Genomic DNA, 19,050 nt, shown 5'->3' on the forward strand with positions numbered 1-19,050 from the left:
TTACTGGTAAAACGAACATAATATCTGGTTTATATCTGGTTTATCTGCTTATCAGAACTCATTGAGTTATGTTCCCAGGCTCTTGCCTCATCCTCTCATTATTCACCAGCTCTCTGGTCGTTCCCCCCCCGTCTCAGCACCTCACTGCTGTCTCTGCCCGTCTGGCTGTTAGTTTTGCTGTTTGCTCCTTTTTTCCTTAACAGCTGCTTCATTTCTTATGCAGCACTTACTTAGTTCACTTGCTCAAGCAAATACGTATCTGTTGTCAAGTCTGTAAGGATAGTCTGGTCATGGCTCTGCATTTGAGTTCTGCATCCTTGGTTAACTGTTGGACTGAGAATCGCTCTGTTGACCCTCAGCTAAGACGACAGATTCGATTGACGACACTGAAATTTAAAAGAACATCAAACTTCATGACAAACAAAATGCTTTCTGACTGTCTGTTTGCGGATGTACACAGGGAAACCTGAGCGAACTGGGGAAGCTGCTGATGCAGGGTTCCTTTAACGTGTGGACCGACCACAAGAAAGGCCACAGCAAGGTACAGCCCCCACTGTGGGAGCACAGCAATCTAGCATTACTGCTATTTCAGAAGCCATGCCCTTTATTGAACAGAAAACTGATTGAAAGAACCGCTGCTTCTGCATTTTTGATTTCAGGTGAAGGACCTGGCCAGGTTTAAGCCCATGCAGCGGCACCTCTTCCTGTACAACAAGATACTGCTGTTTTGTAAGAAGCGAGAGGAGACCACAGACGGACAAGAGAAGACCCCGTCCTACAGTTTCAAACACATGCTGAAGGTGTGATACAGAGAAACGTGCTTCTTTTTCTTGCCATTCGAAATGTAATCTGAAGGTCTGTAAGTAGAATATGTGTCTCAGCTAATTACTACACTAACTGGTTGTTAGTGGCTGTTACTGGTTGTTAAGATGTCTGCATTCCAGAGTGTTGACTCTGGAATGCAGACATCCTGCAACCTGATGCTACCTGATGATTTTTTAAGAAATGTATTTTTGGAGTCCACAGTCACGACAGTGAGCTCTAAGGTCTAAAGGATAATGTCTGTGTCTGTACCTACATTTACCCTCGTTTTGTACGATTCCTTGTTTCTTTCACTCTTGGTAACTGCTGATGACATCGTTAATAATAATGGTATCTCACATTCTCTCTGCCACACTGTGTGTTTGTCCAGATGAGCGCTGTGGGAATCACAGAGAACGTCAAAGGTGACAACAAGAAGTTCGAGGTGTGGTACAACGGCAGAGAGGAAGTTTACATCATACAGGTACACGTCATCTTTATGTTTCAAGTATTTTTGAGGATTTACCAGTTCCTTCACATGAGAACAGGGGGCAGTGTAGTTGTTTCATTTATTCGATATTTTTCTTTTTTTATATATATATATATATACATACAGCGTTGTACTTTAGACTATAACTATAACGTAGATGCTGTCATTCCACTTAACTGGATCAATACATGTCTTATGCTGTGTCTGTAATTGGATTTGTAATTTCATCCTCTAAACGTGCCAGAATAGATTTATTTAACATGTGCAAATAAAACTGAGAGAAAATATTAACTTGATAATGTAAATATTATGTGTTGTAAGTGGAATTTTCTTAGTGTTGAAAAGATCCAATTAATATTTGATTTAGTCATTGATGACTTCTGGGGGGCATCCAGTACTCTGTTCCACAGTCCACCTCTTGGGGACAGTCTTGCACCACACTGCACAACCACTAAGCACCGTCTCAGTCAGAAAAACAGCACGCAGAGTGCTAACAGGCTTTTGTTCTGTGTGTGTGTGTGTGTGAGTATATGTGTGCTGTATATACATATGTATAATATATATAATATGTGTATGTGTGTGTCTGTTCTCTTCCTCAGGCTTCTTCTATGGATGTGAAAAATATGTGGGTGTCAGAGATTCGTAAAGTTCTCACAGGCCAGCTAGAGGCATGCAGAGGTACACACACACACACACACACACACACACACACACACACACACACACACACATACACACACACACACACACACACACCAGTACACATGAAAATATCTGCTTTTCAGGCACAGCTATAACAGTGCAGTACAGCTATACATACAAACAATATCATATGTGTAACCAGTTGTTGTGACATTTCCCACACAAACGCCCCACTAATTGCAAAGTTCCACATTTATCAAACTTTTTCAAATTCCTATTCAGATGCTGTTATATTTGTCCATTCTACTCCGCGTGTTGCGACTCTATCAAATATTCCCTGCTGCAACAAATCTATTTAATTCTCTTATCAACAACATTTTCTTGTCAACACCATTATCTATCAGCATCATCTTTCGCTGCAATCGGGAGATAGGCTTGTCATTCTCTTCCACCATCTGCCAAGTCAAGGAAGTGTCGTCTTCTTTTAGTGATTCTGACTCAGTCACTAATCAAAAAAAATAATAATTTCAATCATCACAACCCTCTGAATTTTATTCAATAATTATTTCTGCATATAGTGTAGCTTAACTCATTTTGTTCTGATTATATAAAACAAAGATAGCCGGAATAAATAGAAAATACAATTTGTAAATGACATTTCATTTTTTTATATTTGTAAAACTACTAATTAGTCATCCAGTGCCTGTATCACCTATGTAAAAAATATATTAGACCCCTAAACATAATAGAAACAACAGTGGTCACTGTTGCAGGGCCTTATATCACCGGACACACATTTAATGACCGCACAGCTGATTAGAAATGCGCTTGGTTCAATATGACCTGGTTGGAGAAGTGTGTGTCTTTAGTGTTGAGATCTAGTCCCTGATGTTCAACTTTTCACTCATCTGTCCATCAAACACATCGAATCCGGGGGATTTCGGAAGGCTGGCCACTGCAGCCTACCTAGGAAACAACAACGTACGTGTTTGTGCATGTACTGAAACAGGTGTCTCCAGTAGAGTTGTTCCGTCTATCAGCTGGTCTATAAAGGTTCCTGTAATTTTTGCTGTAGGGACCTTTCAGACTCAACAAGAAGATGATTCTGAGACTTCCGACTATTTCGATGCTAATTAACTGCAGCATGTAGAGATGCTGAGACAACACACAACACACAACACAGACCTTTCTCTCAGCACATCTGAGTCCACTCCTCTCTAACCCTCTCTCTTGCCGTGTGTTTCTTACCGCTCTCAGCTAGAGAGCAGTAAGCTCTCACCCACAGTTCCACCCTGTGGTCCTGACTGACAGGAAAACCGCTCTCTGTGTGTCACACACTCTACCCGACTGACAACCCCGTCTGTGTGTGTGGGAGTGAACGTGTGTGAGCAGACTGACTAATAACAGCAGCCCTGTCATGAAGCCTAGAGAGCAGAGGCTGTACGAGGCTCCGGTGCAGGAAGGGCATGTGCAAGAGTGTGTGTGTGTGTGTGTGTGTGTGTGCGTCTGTGCGTGTTATTTACACTCCATGTGAGCGAGGAGAGCAGAGGAGAAGACAGAGCGAGAGACTGAAATTGGACTGGGAAAAGGAGAGAGGGGAGATTGAAAGTAATGGGGAGAGAAGAGAAGAGCGCGGTGGAATGATGCGTAGCTAGAGAAGGAGACAGAGGAGATTTTCAGGGCAGAGCTGGAGGCTGAGAGGCAGCGCAGAGGCAGAGAAGGGAGGCCTGAGGAGTGTGAGGAGAACGCAGGGTAGAGACGAGGTGACAGAGAGCATGATGTAGGAAGGCTCAGGGTGGGTCTTTATCAAACTTAACTTTATTCATTTATACCTTTTGTATTAGGTATCTATTTCCCTCCATTCTCTTTTGAGTATTGCATGCAGACCTGCTGAAATGAGTCTAATCAGAGCTGAAACTCCGAAACAGTTTAGTACGACGCACACACACAACAAAATCTAAATCCAGAGGAGGTTTTTTTTGCTACTTCATTCGCAGAAGAAATTAACCTTTGTTAAACTAAACATCGCTAACAGCCACAATAAGGATTACACCATTTAAACCACTCGAAGGTTTTTATTGTGAAACATTTGTGGAGGAAGTGTTGATTTGAGTCACTGACAGCAGCTGAACAGCGAGAGAAGAACTGCTCAATGGAAGCAGAGGGAATGAAAAGAGCTTTTCTGTGAGAGTTTACTCTAGTGGTGGAATGAGTTGAAATGTGCATTATCCTAAATTTGTCAGGACAAACAGATCAACATGGAGAAGTCTTACGTGTGCAGAGCGGGAGCAGGTCACAGTGATACCAGTTATTATTTGTATAAGCATGTTTCAAATGCTTCTTTGTGGTTTAAAATCTGGTTTTCAGACGAGAGATTACATAAACGTTACATAACCTTTAATGTACTGTATAAGATATCATGCACAGTATATGGATGGAGGGAGCTTGGGAGGCGTCTTAATGCTAGGAGATAAAAATGAACGCAGCTCCATGCAGGATGTTTGTCACATTCACTTGAACAAAGCGACACAGCCGGGATTCAGTCAGCCGTGTTTGATGCTGCTGCTCTCTCTGCCATCGGACTGTTGTTGCATGCACATACCTCAACGTGGCCGGCCTCTATGAATAAAACATCCCCCGGTTCCATGATGAAAAAATATATATCCGTTTTGCTGAATACAATATTGGGAGCGTGTGGAATGGTTCCATGCTGACTCTGCGTTTCTGCGACAGGCTCATCAGTTGCTCCGAACAGGAGATGGCAAGCCAGATCATTCACACAGCTTGGTATTTCACTTTTGCAAGCTACAGTGTGCATTTGGCCGAGGCTGCACCGCACCGTCTGCCTGCCTGTTATCTTACTAGATTCTTTCTGGCACGCTGTTGCAGGTCAGATCCGTTTGCGTTCAGGAAGCGTCTTTTTTTCCTTTACAGTCACAAAACTGACTTTTGTCAGGCTGAAGAAAGAGCTTTAACAGCGTTAGCACAGCAGCTGGGAAGATTTTAAACGCATATGTAACTTAGAAATGTTAAAATAAGGATCAGACAGTCTCCTTTGTGTGTGTTGTGTGTGTGTGTGTGTTATATATATATATATATATATATATATATAAATAAATAAAGGAAATCATCCTTTTTACACTGCTCCAGAGATCAGACATTAAAATACAGCCTGAAACCCCTCACCTTCCTTTTCATTGCTGAGCAGAAAAACAGTAGGGCTCAGATCTTTTTCTGTCCTGTTCTATACAATTTGTTCTCCTCTATAATTTAATATGTTGGCCTAGGACCAGACACTAATATAACAACACAGAGACACTGGAGCGCAGGCTGTGGAGTGACTGACCTCCAGCAGCAGCAGCAGCAGCAGCAGCGGCAGCAGCGGCAGCGGAGGCAGTAGAAATGCTTTATGGGGAAAGGAACACATTCACTGTGTGTATTTGATAGGAAGGCACGGGCAAATGATATTTATCACTCAGTGTGTGCTTCTTCTTTTCTTTTTTCTCAGTTCTAGAGATGTGAAATGTTTGATCTGATTATTATAGTTACTATGGATGAATGAATATCATTGTTTACGTAATCCAAATATATGAGTGGACGGATGGACAGTGTGGCCTATTTTATATGTCAGCTCTCACCTTTGTATTTGTTGTTTCTGGTCATTGTGCCCCTCCTGTGAGGGGGTTTGTGTTTGCCACACTGTAGATTTTTAGATGTTCCTATTCATCATACATTTCACAGCATTGGCAATTTAGTATGAAATTGACAAAGTGTAATCATCCATTATTACATATTGCAAATGTGTTAAAGTGCATTTTGCCGCAGCTCCAAATTGTGGTCCGGCGCATCCCTTCATTTTTCTAGAGATGCGTCTGGAACATCTGTGGAGAGACTCGATGATGGCAGTTCACAGATGCTTCCCATCCAGTGTGATGGAGCTTGAGAGGATGTGTCAGGAAGGATGGGTTAAACTGCCCAAATCCAGGTGTGAGAAGAACAAGATTCAGAGCTGTAACTGCTGCCAAAGGGGCATCCACACAACACTGAATAAAGTTTGTAAATGAGAGGTTTCAGCTGGGGCGGCTCATGGTAAAATACAAGCCAAGTCTAGAAGTCAGAATTTATCTTTAATAATTTTGGCTTACCGTTAATATTATTTTTATTTTGACTGAAATACACACAAGCAAAATTCCTACAGACTCAATCATTTAACTTAAAACAGAAACATGACTAAATATTCTACATACAACAGAGCTGAGCTATCTCCTGACACAGCTATTAGAAACATGATGATTCATTTTTGATGAGTCTTTTAGTTCATATAACCATGACACAGTTCTGTCATGGTTATTTCTGTCTGTTAACAAATAGTTAAAAAATGTAAACTGTAAGTTTCAAGCCTCCAACACATCGTAGTGTACAAGCTGACAACTGACTGATTCTTACCCAAGGAGCGTTAATAGCTTAACCCTCAGCAGACATATCAATACTTCCTGTAACATCTGGATCTCTGGAAGCAGAATAAGCAAGAGTGTTGTGTGATGAACAGTATGTAACAGACTGGGATGTCTCTCTTGTGTTCACAGAAGCCAGCCAGCTTAACATCTACGGGGCCCCCATGAGGTGAGTAATCAGCGTAACATCCCACTCTCAGCACACACACAAAAAAAGTTCCAATAAGATATAAACAGACCTACAACAATGCAGACTCTGCACAGGTTCTGACACTGTGGACTGTGCTGTGTGTACATATTAGAACATATTAAGGCTTCAGCCTTACCTTTGACCTCCTGTTTTGCCCTGACTCTCTACTCCAACAGGAACGTCCGTAAGATGGTGCTGAGACAGTCTGATTCATCGAGTCCAGAGTCCAGCTTCAGGAGGACCAATCCCAGCCCTAACATGAGGCAAAAGAGAGGTGAGAGAACACTTGTTAGTGCTGAATTTGACCCGATGATGAATTATCTTTACCCTGCTAAAGTCAACAACTCTCCTTCCCATCTGGAGTGAGATAAACTGTGGACTGGAAATGAAGCGTGAAGCCTTTAGGCTCGCTCATTGCACCCGTTGTCGAGTTTGCCGTGGCAACATACTGTCTACAAACACAAAGAAGAATTGGGCAAGAGACCAGTCAAAGAGCAGGTAACCAGATACAAAGGATAATTCTACGACCAGACAGATATCAGGAGGTAGCTGCAGTTTGAGGGGCTGGGGCCACATTCTACCTCATAACCAGGAGACGCGACCAAGCTGCTGTGCTGCGGTGATATATTAGTCAGAGGAGATGCAAATCTGTTCTGAACCACAAGTTAGATCCAGAGTGTTACAGACGCCTGTCAAAAACACACTTTAACACTTAATGTGTCTAGCATTTTACTTTGTCGCTCCCTCTCACTGCTTGGTTAAAGGTGAAGGGACGCTTAACAGTGGCTGCTGGTTTTTTTTTATGATCTCACTCCTCAAACAAGTGTCTGACTACTGTTATAAAATGAACTCCATTCACGCCTCTTCCTGTTTTGGCTTTCTCTCTGCCTCTTCTAACCCCACGATACATACTATATTTCAGAACACTAAGTATTTACAACAGGGTTGTCCTCACTGGCTAAACAAATGAACCACATGCTAAGTCAATGCATAGATTGAAGGGACAAGTGTTCCTTCAGAGGAAAGCAGCTTCGCTGTTGGAAAGAGAATATCAGCGCCACTGCCACAGCAGCCTGAAACATAAGGAGCTGAACAAGGTAACACAATGTTGGCGCTGTGGCAGTTTTGGCTGGTCGAAGTTCTGTTTGGCTGCAAAAACACTGGTTTGGTGATGACCCAACTAAGCCTGCAGAGTGCATGCAAACGCAGTCACACTGATCCACTAGAGCCAGCAGCGAGGAGAATTGTTGCAACAAACTGTCACATTAGTAAATGTTATTTCAGCGTTAAAAGCACATTACACATGCAAGATGTGGATAAGATTTGAACTCGTGAGCTATACTGACCATGAGATACCTGCAGTACTTCTGCTTTTTTACTTAGTGTTTTGAACGTAATGTTATTTGAACAGCATGTTGTATTTTAAGTTTTAAGAAATGGTTAAGATCAAAGGTAATAGGGTGTATATAGTTATATACACGTTAATGAGGGTAAATCCTCCTTTTATTAAATGAGTCATCTCACAGATCAAAGTGTGACAGCAGTGCTGTGGGTTTGTTGGGTGTGTAAAATCAATATTGACTGTAGCCTGACTCAGCTATTGATTCAATTGGCATATTTGGTTAATTAAATAACACGCTACCAAACTATGGTTGGTCTTGCCTGTCTTGAAACGGGCACCAGTATGTAGCTACTGACATGTACCAGAGCTTTCAAAGAATTCTCAGGGCCTCGTCGTCTTCATCTTTCCCTGCTCTACTAACCCCTCTAACTCTCTTGCTTTCCTACTCAGCTGATGCTTCCACCAGCCAGTCAGGCCACTCGGCTGCTAATGCTAGAAAACGCTTCACATTACAGGGACTTTCCAACAGGAGGTCTCTCCCAGCAGGTAACAGTATGATGTCGACGCATCGCTCATGCCGCCTTCATTACCGGCATCTGTGTTGTCCCTTTGTCCTCGCTGTCTCGACCTCGTGTTAAGCTTCACACCTAATTGCAGTGGAAGGCTCTGGGAAACGTGGACAGTGGGGATTGACTGTTACTGTTTTAAATTATTATTATGTGTTCTTTGTTACACTGATTCGTCTTTAATGTTCATTCCATGGAATGCCTCATGTCCATCCTCCTCTGCTCCTACATTTTTTTTATGTTTTTATGTGTTATGCGTCCCTGCCTTCCCCTTTTTTCACTCTCTCTCTTCTTGTCGGTCTGTTTCCACGTTTCCTCCTCTTTCCTGGCTTCTCTCCGGCTCTAGAGCCCGCTGCTAAGGAGGCAGAGGTCCCCCGCCGCTTCTCTCTCACCTCCTCTCTTGCCTCTTCTTCTACCTCCTCCTTCGCTACTCGACGAACAAAAGGTACCTGAGCAGCGTTCCATGTTCCAGATCTTTTTTTTTTTTTTCATTCACTATTCTTCCAATTACGTTGCACCAGTCAAACTAATTACTCTTACATATACGCAGAGATGTGCAGCTTAACAGGTCAAAGTGTAATTATTTTAATGTAGTTCTGAATAAATCAGTAGACTCTAATGCGCCCAGCCATCCCTCTCCCTGCTATGCAATGCTCTTCTACCCTCTGCTGCGCCCTGCACCCAGCCCTTCAGCTATTAGTCACTTACTCCAAACCCTTTAAAAGTGAAGATCTCTTTAACACTACCAATGCTGTTCAATGAGTCTAACTGCAGGGGGAGGTGTTGACAGCATCTCTGTCAGTATCACGCGTGTCCAGCTGCTGATTGAACACACATGATCCAGGTAATCAGCAGTGGTGAGGGCAGGGGTAGTTTAAAAACAAGCAGGGTTCAGCCCTGAAGGAGCAGGGGTTTTCCCCGCCTGAGCTGTATAGTACATCTCAGTCTGATGAATGCCAAGTTTTCCTATACGCTGATGCTCATGATTGAATTATAAGACAACAGTGTTTAGATGGGTTCACCCTGCAGTACATGCCAGGTTATTGGGATGTGCACTTCAAACAAACACCTCATACATTCTCAGGTCTGATAATCCCACTCAGACTGAATCTTTAGTGAGAAAATCGTGTATGCATGCGCATGTATAGAGAGGTGGGGGGCAGAAAAAGTCATTTTGTTATTACCTTCTCTCTATTTACTGCTCTCTTGAAATGTATGAGACGCTAAAGTCAAGTGTTTGCTGAGAACAGAAACATTGTTAAGGGAATAGAGCTGCAAATGAGCATTCACACAGCGGATACATATTCTTTTTTATACAAAATAAAAAAAAACAATGGTTAGGAAATAAGAATTTTGATGCTGACATTTGGAAGGTAGGGTGACATTAAAAGTGGCAGCAGAAGTGCAATTCATCATAGGAATACAAATGAGAGGTGCATTTAAAACCTGATTGAGGCTGCGGAGGACCAAAAAACACCTTTTCCCTCTCAGTATGTTCTCTACTTCTCTTTTTTTGCCCAATGAGAGGCCTGCAGAGTGCTCAGTGGAGGTGGGAACATTGCTGCAACTGTCTGGCCTTTGATTGTAATTCTCATCAACCATTTTACTAGTTTCTATCAAAAAACAAACATAATACTGGACTATATGGTATCTGCTATATTTATTTAAGGTGGCGCAGTGAGATTTATTTAACTGATTCCCCAAACAGCAATTTAATGTTTTCTTTTTCTACAGGTCATTTTTTTCTAACTCCTAACACTAATAAAATACATTATATTCATGTAAATGTCCCATCATATTTTGACACATCGCAGCTGGTCATTTAAGTTACAGGGTTTTTGACATTATATCATATAGTTCAGGCATTTCACAGATTATACAATACTTGTGCCACAATATTGCCAGAACAGATCATCCTTCTTAATTTGCCTTGATTTTATCTTATGTCTGCGAAGATTCACTGGCCTCCAGCATCTGTGGTGTTATAAGCAACTTGTGTTGATTGATGAGGCTCCAGCCTCCAATGACCCTGTCGAGAATAAGTGGTGGAGCTAATACAAAAGCTACTGTAGGTGTAGTTGAACATATATATATTTTTGATTTTGATGTTATTAAGCATCTTTAAACGTAACTGTCCTCACAAAGCACATTAACTCTGAATTTCTCAGTGTTTCTTTATATCCTTAAAGTCTGCTGCCGTGAGAAAAACCTTTGTGTCTGATTGAGCGTCTTGTTACATGTCATTTCCTCTGACCAGGTCCCCTCTCTGTTAGCATAAAGAGCAAGAGACATGAGATAAAAAGTGATCCCACTCCCTTTGGTTATGAAGGTACATGATTATGAAAGCTGCAGCATGTGTGTAATGTACGGGCTGTGAGCATGCCGTGCCTGTGAACCTCTTCTTTGGTTAATTAGCTGAACTAGGTTATGTGTGTGTGATTTTGTGTTTTTTTTTTTAATTCCTTTGTTTGTAGATGATGTGTGGTACGTGTGCACGCAGTAGTGAAGCCCGCTGTGATGACTTGTGTTGTGATTTGTGATGTGATATGTAAAAATGCATGAGCATCAATAGAATAGTATTAGATCAAATATTTCATGTGTGTAGATTTAGTGTGTTTGGGGGGGGGGGCTTGTTGGTGTTTAGACCTGCTGACCATGTGGTTGGTTTCTCTATCAAAACCCTCACATTGAAATTGTTGGTTGTGACTGATGATTCTGCGTAAGTTATCGAGTGATCATGATGAAAAGGATGCACGTGGCTTCCCTCCAGATACTTTGCGTGGCGCAATCGCTGCAGTCGGGAAACGTCAGAGCATGACTAGCAGCACTGCTAAAGCTGCTGGCGGCACCTCAGCTGTCCCTAGATCCACCTCGCAACCAGGTAACTGCAGAGGAGTTATCTCCCGTCTCCTACAGTGATTTGTGTGGTTGTCTTTAGGCGGAGCTGACTTCAGTTGTATGTTTTGATAAGTTGGTGAGATCTTTTTGATTATTTGATTTGTGATTTTTCATTGTGTGTACAGTTTCTGCATAGTTTCCAAATCTCCTTAGACCTGAACTTAATATACTCTGTAGGTCATTTGTCAGTACCTTCCATACATGGGTAAACTTAACCATGTGGTTTAGGCTGCTAAAGTTAATTGGCTAAGGTTAGGAAAAGACTGTGGCCATAGTGGTAATAAAAAAACTGTTGACTGTTGATAAGAGATGATCAGTAAGATGGTGATTATTTACCTTGGTGGGTTACAGCCTCCAGTAATGACGTCGTCTAGCTGCACTCAGCTTTGACTCCAGCTCCAGACTATTCAGAAAAACAAACAAACTCTAGCCAGCATCTTGGCTTTACCTCTTCCCTCATCAAGCAGAATTATCTTCTAGAAAACAATTCCCCTGGATCGCTGCGACAACGTGAAGAAGTTAACCAGCTGAATTTAAATACAGCTTGAAATCAAACTACCTCCATGTGAATCAGTTTTATTGGGAATACAGTTATTAGATTCAGTACTTTATTTCTTTATAGAGTGAAACAGTGTGGCTATTCTCTAACAATAAGCATAAGAAGAAGAAATATGAGGCGAGTTCCAAAGGCCATTTGCTTTAATAGAAACTAGAATTACTGTAATGTGGTTTTACGCCTCCGCCAAACAGTGAAGCTGTCTTTTATATGAATGTCAGTCCAAGTTTGTTCTCGAGTGCACGTGGATGTTTCTGCCAGATGTGATAAAATTGCAATCCAGGACAAACATGAGATCACAGTGAACTTGACCTTTGACCACCAAAATCAAATCTGTTCATCTTTGATGAGTTTCAAGTGGACACTTGAAGACATTCCTTCTTTCAGTTCCTGTGTTATGAGGTTCACATTCACCTTGACCTTTAAGCACCAAAATCTAATCAAAGAAAGCCCAATTACTTTCCTGATTAATTCTCTGCTTCACCACATAGTTCTTACCAACTTCAATGCTTTTTTTCTCTGGATACATTTTTCAAAACACCCTTGAAAATCGAGCTCTTTTCAGCTGGGCAGTCGTTGGTCTTCATTCACTTCCTGCAAACATGTTGTCCCTGATTTTGGAGATCAGTTAGAAAGGGCCCAGATCAGGCTAGAAGCACGGGGAATCTCAACTTGGATTTGAGGAGTTCCCGATGCCTTCTGGCGTCCATCTCTCATCTTTAGTTATCAAATGACCAGTTTGAAACCAGGCAAATGACTTTTGTTTCTTACAGCTCACTGCCACTGATAGTGGATCGACTTTTGGAACTCCACTTGTACTAACACTCTTTTATAAGGGCACTTTATATGCAACTCGAGATTACTATTGATTGATTATTGTAGGGCCCTTCTTTTATGGGCCCTTTCTATATCTTTTACTGAATACAGGTTGGATCAGGAGGAAGCTGTTAGTGCGAATTGCACAGTAGCTTTCCTGACATGACACACTGACAAAATAGATTCATTTTTGCACAAAGTTAGATTCTAATAAAAAGGTATTTAATTGCTTGTTTCAAACAAATGTCCTCCTATGATAACGATGACCACAAGAGGTGGATTATAAGGAAAGAAAATTGGTTGTTTTAAGCATTTTGGCATGAACTCTATGTTCAAACACATAATATATCTTTAAGCATTCTGAAAAGCGTGCCAGGATCAGCTGGCACAATTACAGATTGTCGCACATGCTTTCATAATCATTCTGTTTGCAAGAAGCCTGGCTAGATGTTTCTTGTAAACAGGCTCGACGAGCTTTCATCATGGCATTGGACAAATTATAGAAATGTACAGTGACATTGCTTTTCTGTTAGTGAAGTGCCATCACCTGCCAACGGTAATATCTGCCCTGTTTCTGAGTACAAGTGGTAAATAATGTGCAGCTTATTGATTTCCCTCAGGCTGGACCCAGCGGCGGCTGCCTTCAATGGACACAGAGGACTTTGAGACGATCCCGTCCAGTGTAGAGGAATCCTCCAACTCTTCAGAAGAGGAAGGCAACAATAAAAATGTAGGTAACACTCAAGCCTACCGCTAACTTTGGCTACATATCCTAGGAAAGTTTAAGCTGGAGCTTTGCTGGACTTTCTACTCCAAAAATGCATTTCATTGAGAAGCTATGTTCCTCTCAACAGGGTCAAAGTGAACAAAATCGGCTTGACCCAGCTTTCACATCAGCACATTCTATGATAACTTACAGATCCTCAAGAATTCTTCGCTCATCCCTCGTTTCCTCACCACTAATTCTTCATTTTGCTTCCTTTTCTTCGAAATACCCTTCTGATTCCTAAGAAGGAGGACCCTTCCATTGCTTAATCATTTCCACGGTTGTGTCTCGTTAGCGGTGTGCACTGACAACTTGACATTAAAGAAACGAGGGAGGAGAGGCGAAACACAGGCAGCATTAAAGCTGCACAGATCTCCAGCCGTTCCAGGTTCATTATAATCTGTGTGATCTACAGAAGAAAGTCACACGGGCACACCAGCGTCGTTAAAGTAATTAATGTTATATGTGAAATATTTAAATGTACTCAAAGATGTAAAAACTGTGTGATTTTGAATGGTGGTCTGCTCAGTGATGATAAGCTGTAGCTACATATTGTGATTGGATATGTATCTCACCCACTGGATTAACACATTTCAATGCTTAACACATGTTGTTGTTTCTTGGGGACCTGGTTCTGAACTATTAAATTATTACAGCCTGCAATATAGATATTATAATGTATGTACTTTGTATGTATGGATGAACTGTTATTTAACAGAGAGATTCCAGTAATACCAATCTGCCCAGACCAACCACAGTAGATTGTTTAACTAGAGAACACTCATAATTGGACTCAGAGACTGGTGGTATGTCTACTGAATGTGGTTGGGTAATAGCACAGTATAATAGTTAGATTTCACTCGCAAGTCGCTTAATTTAATTTTCATTAATAGTGACGGGCAGCTAAAGCTGAAGAACTTTTTTTAGCATTGGGTTTTAGTAAATGGACACATCTTACTGACCTGGAGCCACAGCCAAAATGGAATCAGCTAAACTCAGAGTGTGACTCAGTGATTTCTTTCTGCAGGGTGACAGCAGTCGCTTTCGGGTGCAGCTGACCTACGAGTCTCGTAAAGTACAGGACATCTCTGTGGAGAGAAGTGACCTGGTCCGGTTCGTGGAGGAAGCGGAGAATGGACACTGGTGAGTTTACTTTGGCTCCAGTGTAGAGCAGTGGGAAGTCACATCTTGTTTCTGCCAATGCGTTGCACAAACGTACTAGTTTGTTCTTAGTACCAGTCATTTCACATTGACGGCAAAAATAATCTGTCTCAAAATACATTAGACTTTATTCAGGGCACACCTGTCAAGCTGCTGCATGTACCCTGAATGCAAGTGCTTTTGGTCCTATAGTCACATGCAGTATTCATTATAAAATCATGTTCTATGCTGGTTACATGAGACAACTATGTAACTGGGACTAAGTAAAATAGTAATAAGCTGCAAAGCCTTATGGTTTATAGAAATCCCAAAGGTACCTACTGATCAGTGTCCAGTTTAACTGGAGCCCAGATGTAACGACAGTCTCTGACACGTGACTGGGCCACCTACATTGCATCTGCTCGTTATCTGTGCTGCAACATGGCCTCTGTTACAGTATATTGTCTGTAGGTGGCGCTATGCTTCCACTCACAGCACTCTGTGCATACTCTAACTGTAGCCCATGTGACTATGCATGATCACTGAGAAACACAACAAGGATTTAAGCTCCTGTAAACTGTGATTATTACTGTGGGTGTCAGACGTACTATTTTTTATTTACATTATTTTCCTACTAGATGCTATAAAGTAAGTATTTAAAAAAAGAATTATGATCAACTGTTGGTTTAACATTTAATAGATTTTCATTTCAGCTCAAATCATCCAGCCTTGTCTCCTACAAAAAACACACCCACTTTATCACACAGCTGCTGTATTTAACTTTAGCTTTAACAGAGGACATGGTGGACGTGTCTGCGTCTATGAGTCGCAATTAAATTCATATTTTATATGACTGCTGGATTTTATTAGGACCTAACTAAGCTCTGTTTTGTGAATGAACAAAGCGCTGCCCTTCATCCACACAGAGAAATGGTGACCATCACAGGCATGTTGTGAACGAGCAGAATATATGACTTTCACACCAGCAGACTGAGTTTCAGTCTGGGTTCAACTCAGTCCTTTTGCTGTGGAAAGTCAGTTTGTTTGTTCTCATATTAACAGCAGTGACATTGTTGTGCACATCATTCTGACAGACTTCTCTAATCAGTAATATAAAGAAGATTTTCAGTGTTTGAAAAACTGCAAAGTGTGACTGTTACTGCCAAGTCCGGTATAATCAAAAAACAATTAGCTCATTAAGGTGGAGTGTTACAATGAATTACAGTGTATGCAGAAAGTGTTTACAGTGCTTAACTTGTTCCACATTTTGTTATGGTACAGCCTCATTCCATAATGGATTAAAATTATACATGAAAATTCTACAAACAATACCCCATAATGACAAAGTGAAAGAAGTTTGAAAGATTTGGAAAGATATAGACCTGTCTATACCGTGCCTCTAAAAGTTATTCCTGGATGTTTAATCCTTTTCTTGACATTATAAATCATGGTCATGGTCAATAAAAGTTGGCAATTATGACAAAAAGATTTCTGGTTTCTACAAAGTAATGTCAATCAAATAAAAATATGTAAGGTGAAACCAGTGTTTGCATTAATATCCACCCCTTTCAGGTCAGTATTTAGTAGATCCACCTTTAGCTTCAATCAAAGCATGGAGTCTGTGTGGATAGGTCTCAATTAGGCTTGCACATCTAGACACTGGAATTTTATAACATTCTTCTTCGCAAAACTGCTCAAGCTCTGTCAGATTGCATGGGGCTCAGGTGTGAACAGTCCTTTTTAAGTCCATCTACAAATTCTCTATTAGATTGAGGTCTGGACTTTGACTAAACCACTCAAGAACAATCACCTTGTTGTCAGTAAACCATTTCTGTGTAGCTAATGCTGTATGTTTTGGGTCATTGTCTTGTTGGAAAACAACAAACCGTAGTTGTCTTGCCGACCAAATAGGATTGTCCTCCAGGATTGTCCTATATTTTGCTGAATTTTCTTACCCTCAACCTTAAGCATGATGCTGCCACCAACTCGTTTCACAGTGGTGATGGTTTGTTTGTGGTGATGTGCAGTTTCTGGTGTGCATCAAACATAGCGTCTTGTCGGATGAACAAAAAGCACCATTTTGGTCTCATCAGACCAAATAACCCTCTTCCACTGGACCATAGAGTCTTTCACATGCCTATTGGTGAACTCCAGTCGTGATTTAACATGAATTTCTTCAACAGTGGCTTTCTCCTTGTCACTCTTCCATAAAGCTTTGACTGGTGAAGAACCTGGTCTACAGTTGTTGTATGTACAGTCTCTCCTATCTCAGTTGCTGACGCTTGTAACTCTGCAGGATTGAACGTCCCAAAGAGCACTGTGGCCTCAATCATCTGTAAATGGAAGGGAGGGGACAAAGAACTCTAGTCCTCTCTGAAAGAGCTCCAGCGTTTCTCTGTGGAGAGAGGAGAACATTTCAGAAGAACAACTATCTCTGAAGCACTCCACCAATCAGGCCTGTACGTTAGAGTGGCCAGACAAAAACCACTCCTCAGTAAAGATTTGTCAAAAGGCACCTGAACGCCTCTCAGACCATAAGAAATAAGATTCTCTGATCAGATAAAACGAAGATTAAATTCTTTTTTCTGAATGTCAAATGTCATGTCTGGAAGAAACCAGGCACCACTCAGCACCTGGCCAGTATAATCCCTACAGTGAAGCATGGTGGTGGCAGCATCATGCTGTGGGGATGTTTTTCAGCAGCAGGAACTTAGAGACTAGTCAGGACTGAAGGAAAGATGAATGCAGCAATGAACAGAGACATCCTTAATGAAAACCTGTTCCAGAGCGCTCTGGACCTCAGACTGGGGCAACAGTTTATCTTTCAACAGAACAACAACCCTAAGTACACAGCCAAGATAACAAAGCAGTGGCTACAGCTCTGTGAATGTTCTTGAGTGTTCCAGCTAGAGCCCAGACTTTTTCTGGAGATATCTAAAAATGACTGTTCACCGACACTCCCAATCCAACCTGATAAAAGAAGAATATGCCAAAATAGGTGCCAAGCTTGTAGCATCATACTCAAAAAGAGGCTCTAAAAGAGGCTGTAGTTGTGCCAAAGGTGCTTTAACACCTTTAAGTATTGAGCAAAGACTGTGAATACTTATGTACATATAATTATTTTCCAAGATTTGAAACAAATGTCTTTCACTTTGTCATGCCATGTTTTGTATTTTAACAAAAAAATATGAATGTAATGCATTTTGGAATAAGACTGTAACATAACACAGGAACCGAGGGATTGGGTGGGCCACTGCTCTGGGAGAGGGAGGGACAGTTGGATAGGGATCCAGTTGGATGGAAGGATATAATGGATGGGGATAAGAGAGATTTGGCTTGTTGAGTTGAATAATCAGGGCATGATGTCATTAACTGTAGCACATTCCCTTTATTACACCCTTCTTTCTTTTATAGTTGATTGGAGTACTGGAAATGTAGGAATACAAACTATATGTTAAGGCTATGGTTTATTATTTCAGTGGCATCAGCTTGTACATGATATATCCTGTTTCTTCATTTTGAAGTGTCTACACTTTATTGTAACACAATAAACTACAGATCCCATAATGCAGCGGTTCAGCTGCCTTGCCGAACACATTCCACGTTAATCAAGTCTAGTTTATGATGCTGCAAGTTATTATGAAGCTGGTCCTCACGATGCCAAGTAATGTTGAACCATATCGTTACAACGGTGTTCAGAAATACGCACTTTACTGATAAACCGAGTTCTCACGGAGCTTTGGTGACTTTGACGAGCAAGAAAATTATTTTGAGTTGCTTCACAACCCATTTACCGTCTATGTGTAAACTTCACCTGTGCAGATTCAGATGGAGCTGATTGAGCTGCAGTGTAATGACTGAAGGTAAAGTAGGACACTGCAGGATACGCACAGTTTATTCACTCCTGTCCGCAGAAATGTCCCAGCTCTGTCCACATGAGGCTCGAACCTTGTTTATGTTTGGTAGCACAAATCTTAGTGAGAAGCTGTTCTCAGTGATGAAGACTAACAAAACAGCACACAGGAGTCGTCTCACTGGTGAGAACCTACAGTCCATCCTGAGAATCTCCACAACACAGAACCTCACACCGAATATAAACGAACCTGTTGACAAAAAAAGATGCAGCTCTGATAAAATGACAAAGACTGAATGATTTGATTTGTTGTTGCTGAAAAGCACTAATTTTAATTATATTTCCAGGTTTTGTTATGCAGCATGTTCACATTTTGAATTTGTATAATTTTGACAGGATATATTTTTATGGAGAGCAAAATCTTTTGGGATATTTAAAATTTAAGTTTATTTTTTATATAAAATGACATAAGATTAAAGAAATTTGAAGGTTTGTTCTTTTAATGTTTACTTTATTTCTAACTTGTATAATTTAGA

At 41.1% G+C, this 19,050-nt stretch overlaps 1 protein-coding gene across 4 annotated transcripts in view; it reads left to right on the plus strand.

The window, feature by feature from the left end:
- Window positions 1-19,050, plus strand: part of mcf2l2 (MCF.2 cell line derived transforming sequence-like 2) — a 66,845-nt gene that overhangs the window by 45,285 nt on the left and 2,510 nt on the right. For all 4 annotated transcript variants that reach the window (XM_026345534.1, XM_026345535.1, XM_026345537.1 and 1 more), the window contains exons 22-29: window positions 461-541; window positions 660-800; window positions 1,193-1,285; window positions 1,891-1,969; window positions 6,520-6,556; window positions 6,754-6,851; window positions 13,376-13,485; window positions 14,549-14,664. In XM_026345534.1, coding sequence (XP_026201319.1) covers window positions 461-541; window positions 660-800; window positions 1,193-1,285; window positions 1,891-1,969; window positions 6,520-6,556; window positions 6,754-6,851; window positions 13,376-13,485; window positions 14,549-14,664 — 755 coding nt within the window. The remainder of the gene's footprint in view (window positions 1-460; window positions 542-659; window positions 801-1,192; window positions 1,286-1,890; window positions 1,970-6,519; window positions 6,557-6,753; window positions 6,852-13,375; window positions 13,486-14,548; window positions 14,665-19,050) is intronic.

Source organism: Anabas testudineus, chromosome 4, assembly GCF_900324465.2.
Source record: "Anabas testudineus chromosome 4, fAnaTes1.2, whole genome shotgun sequence".
NCBI lineage: Eukaryota > Metazoa > Chordata > Actinopteri > Anabantiformes > Anabantidae > Anabas > Anabas testudineus.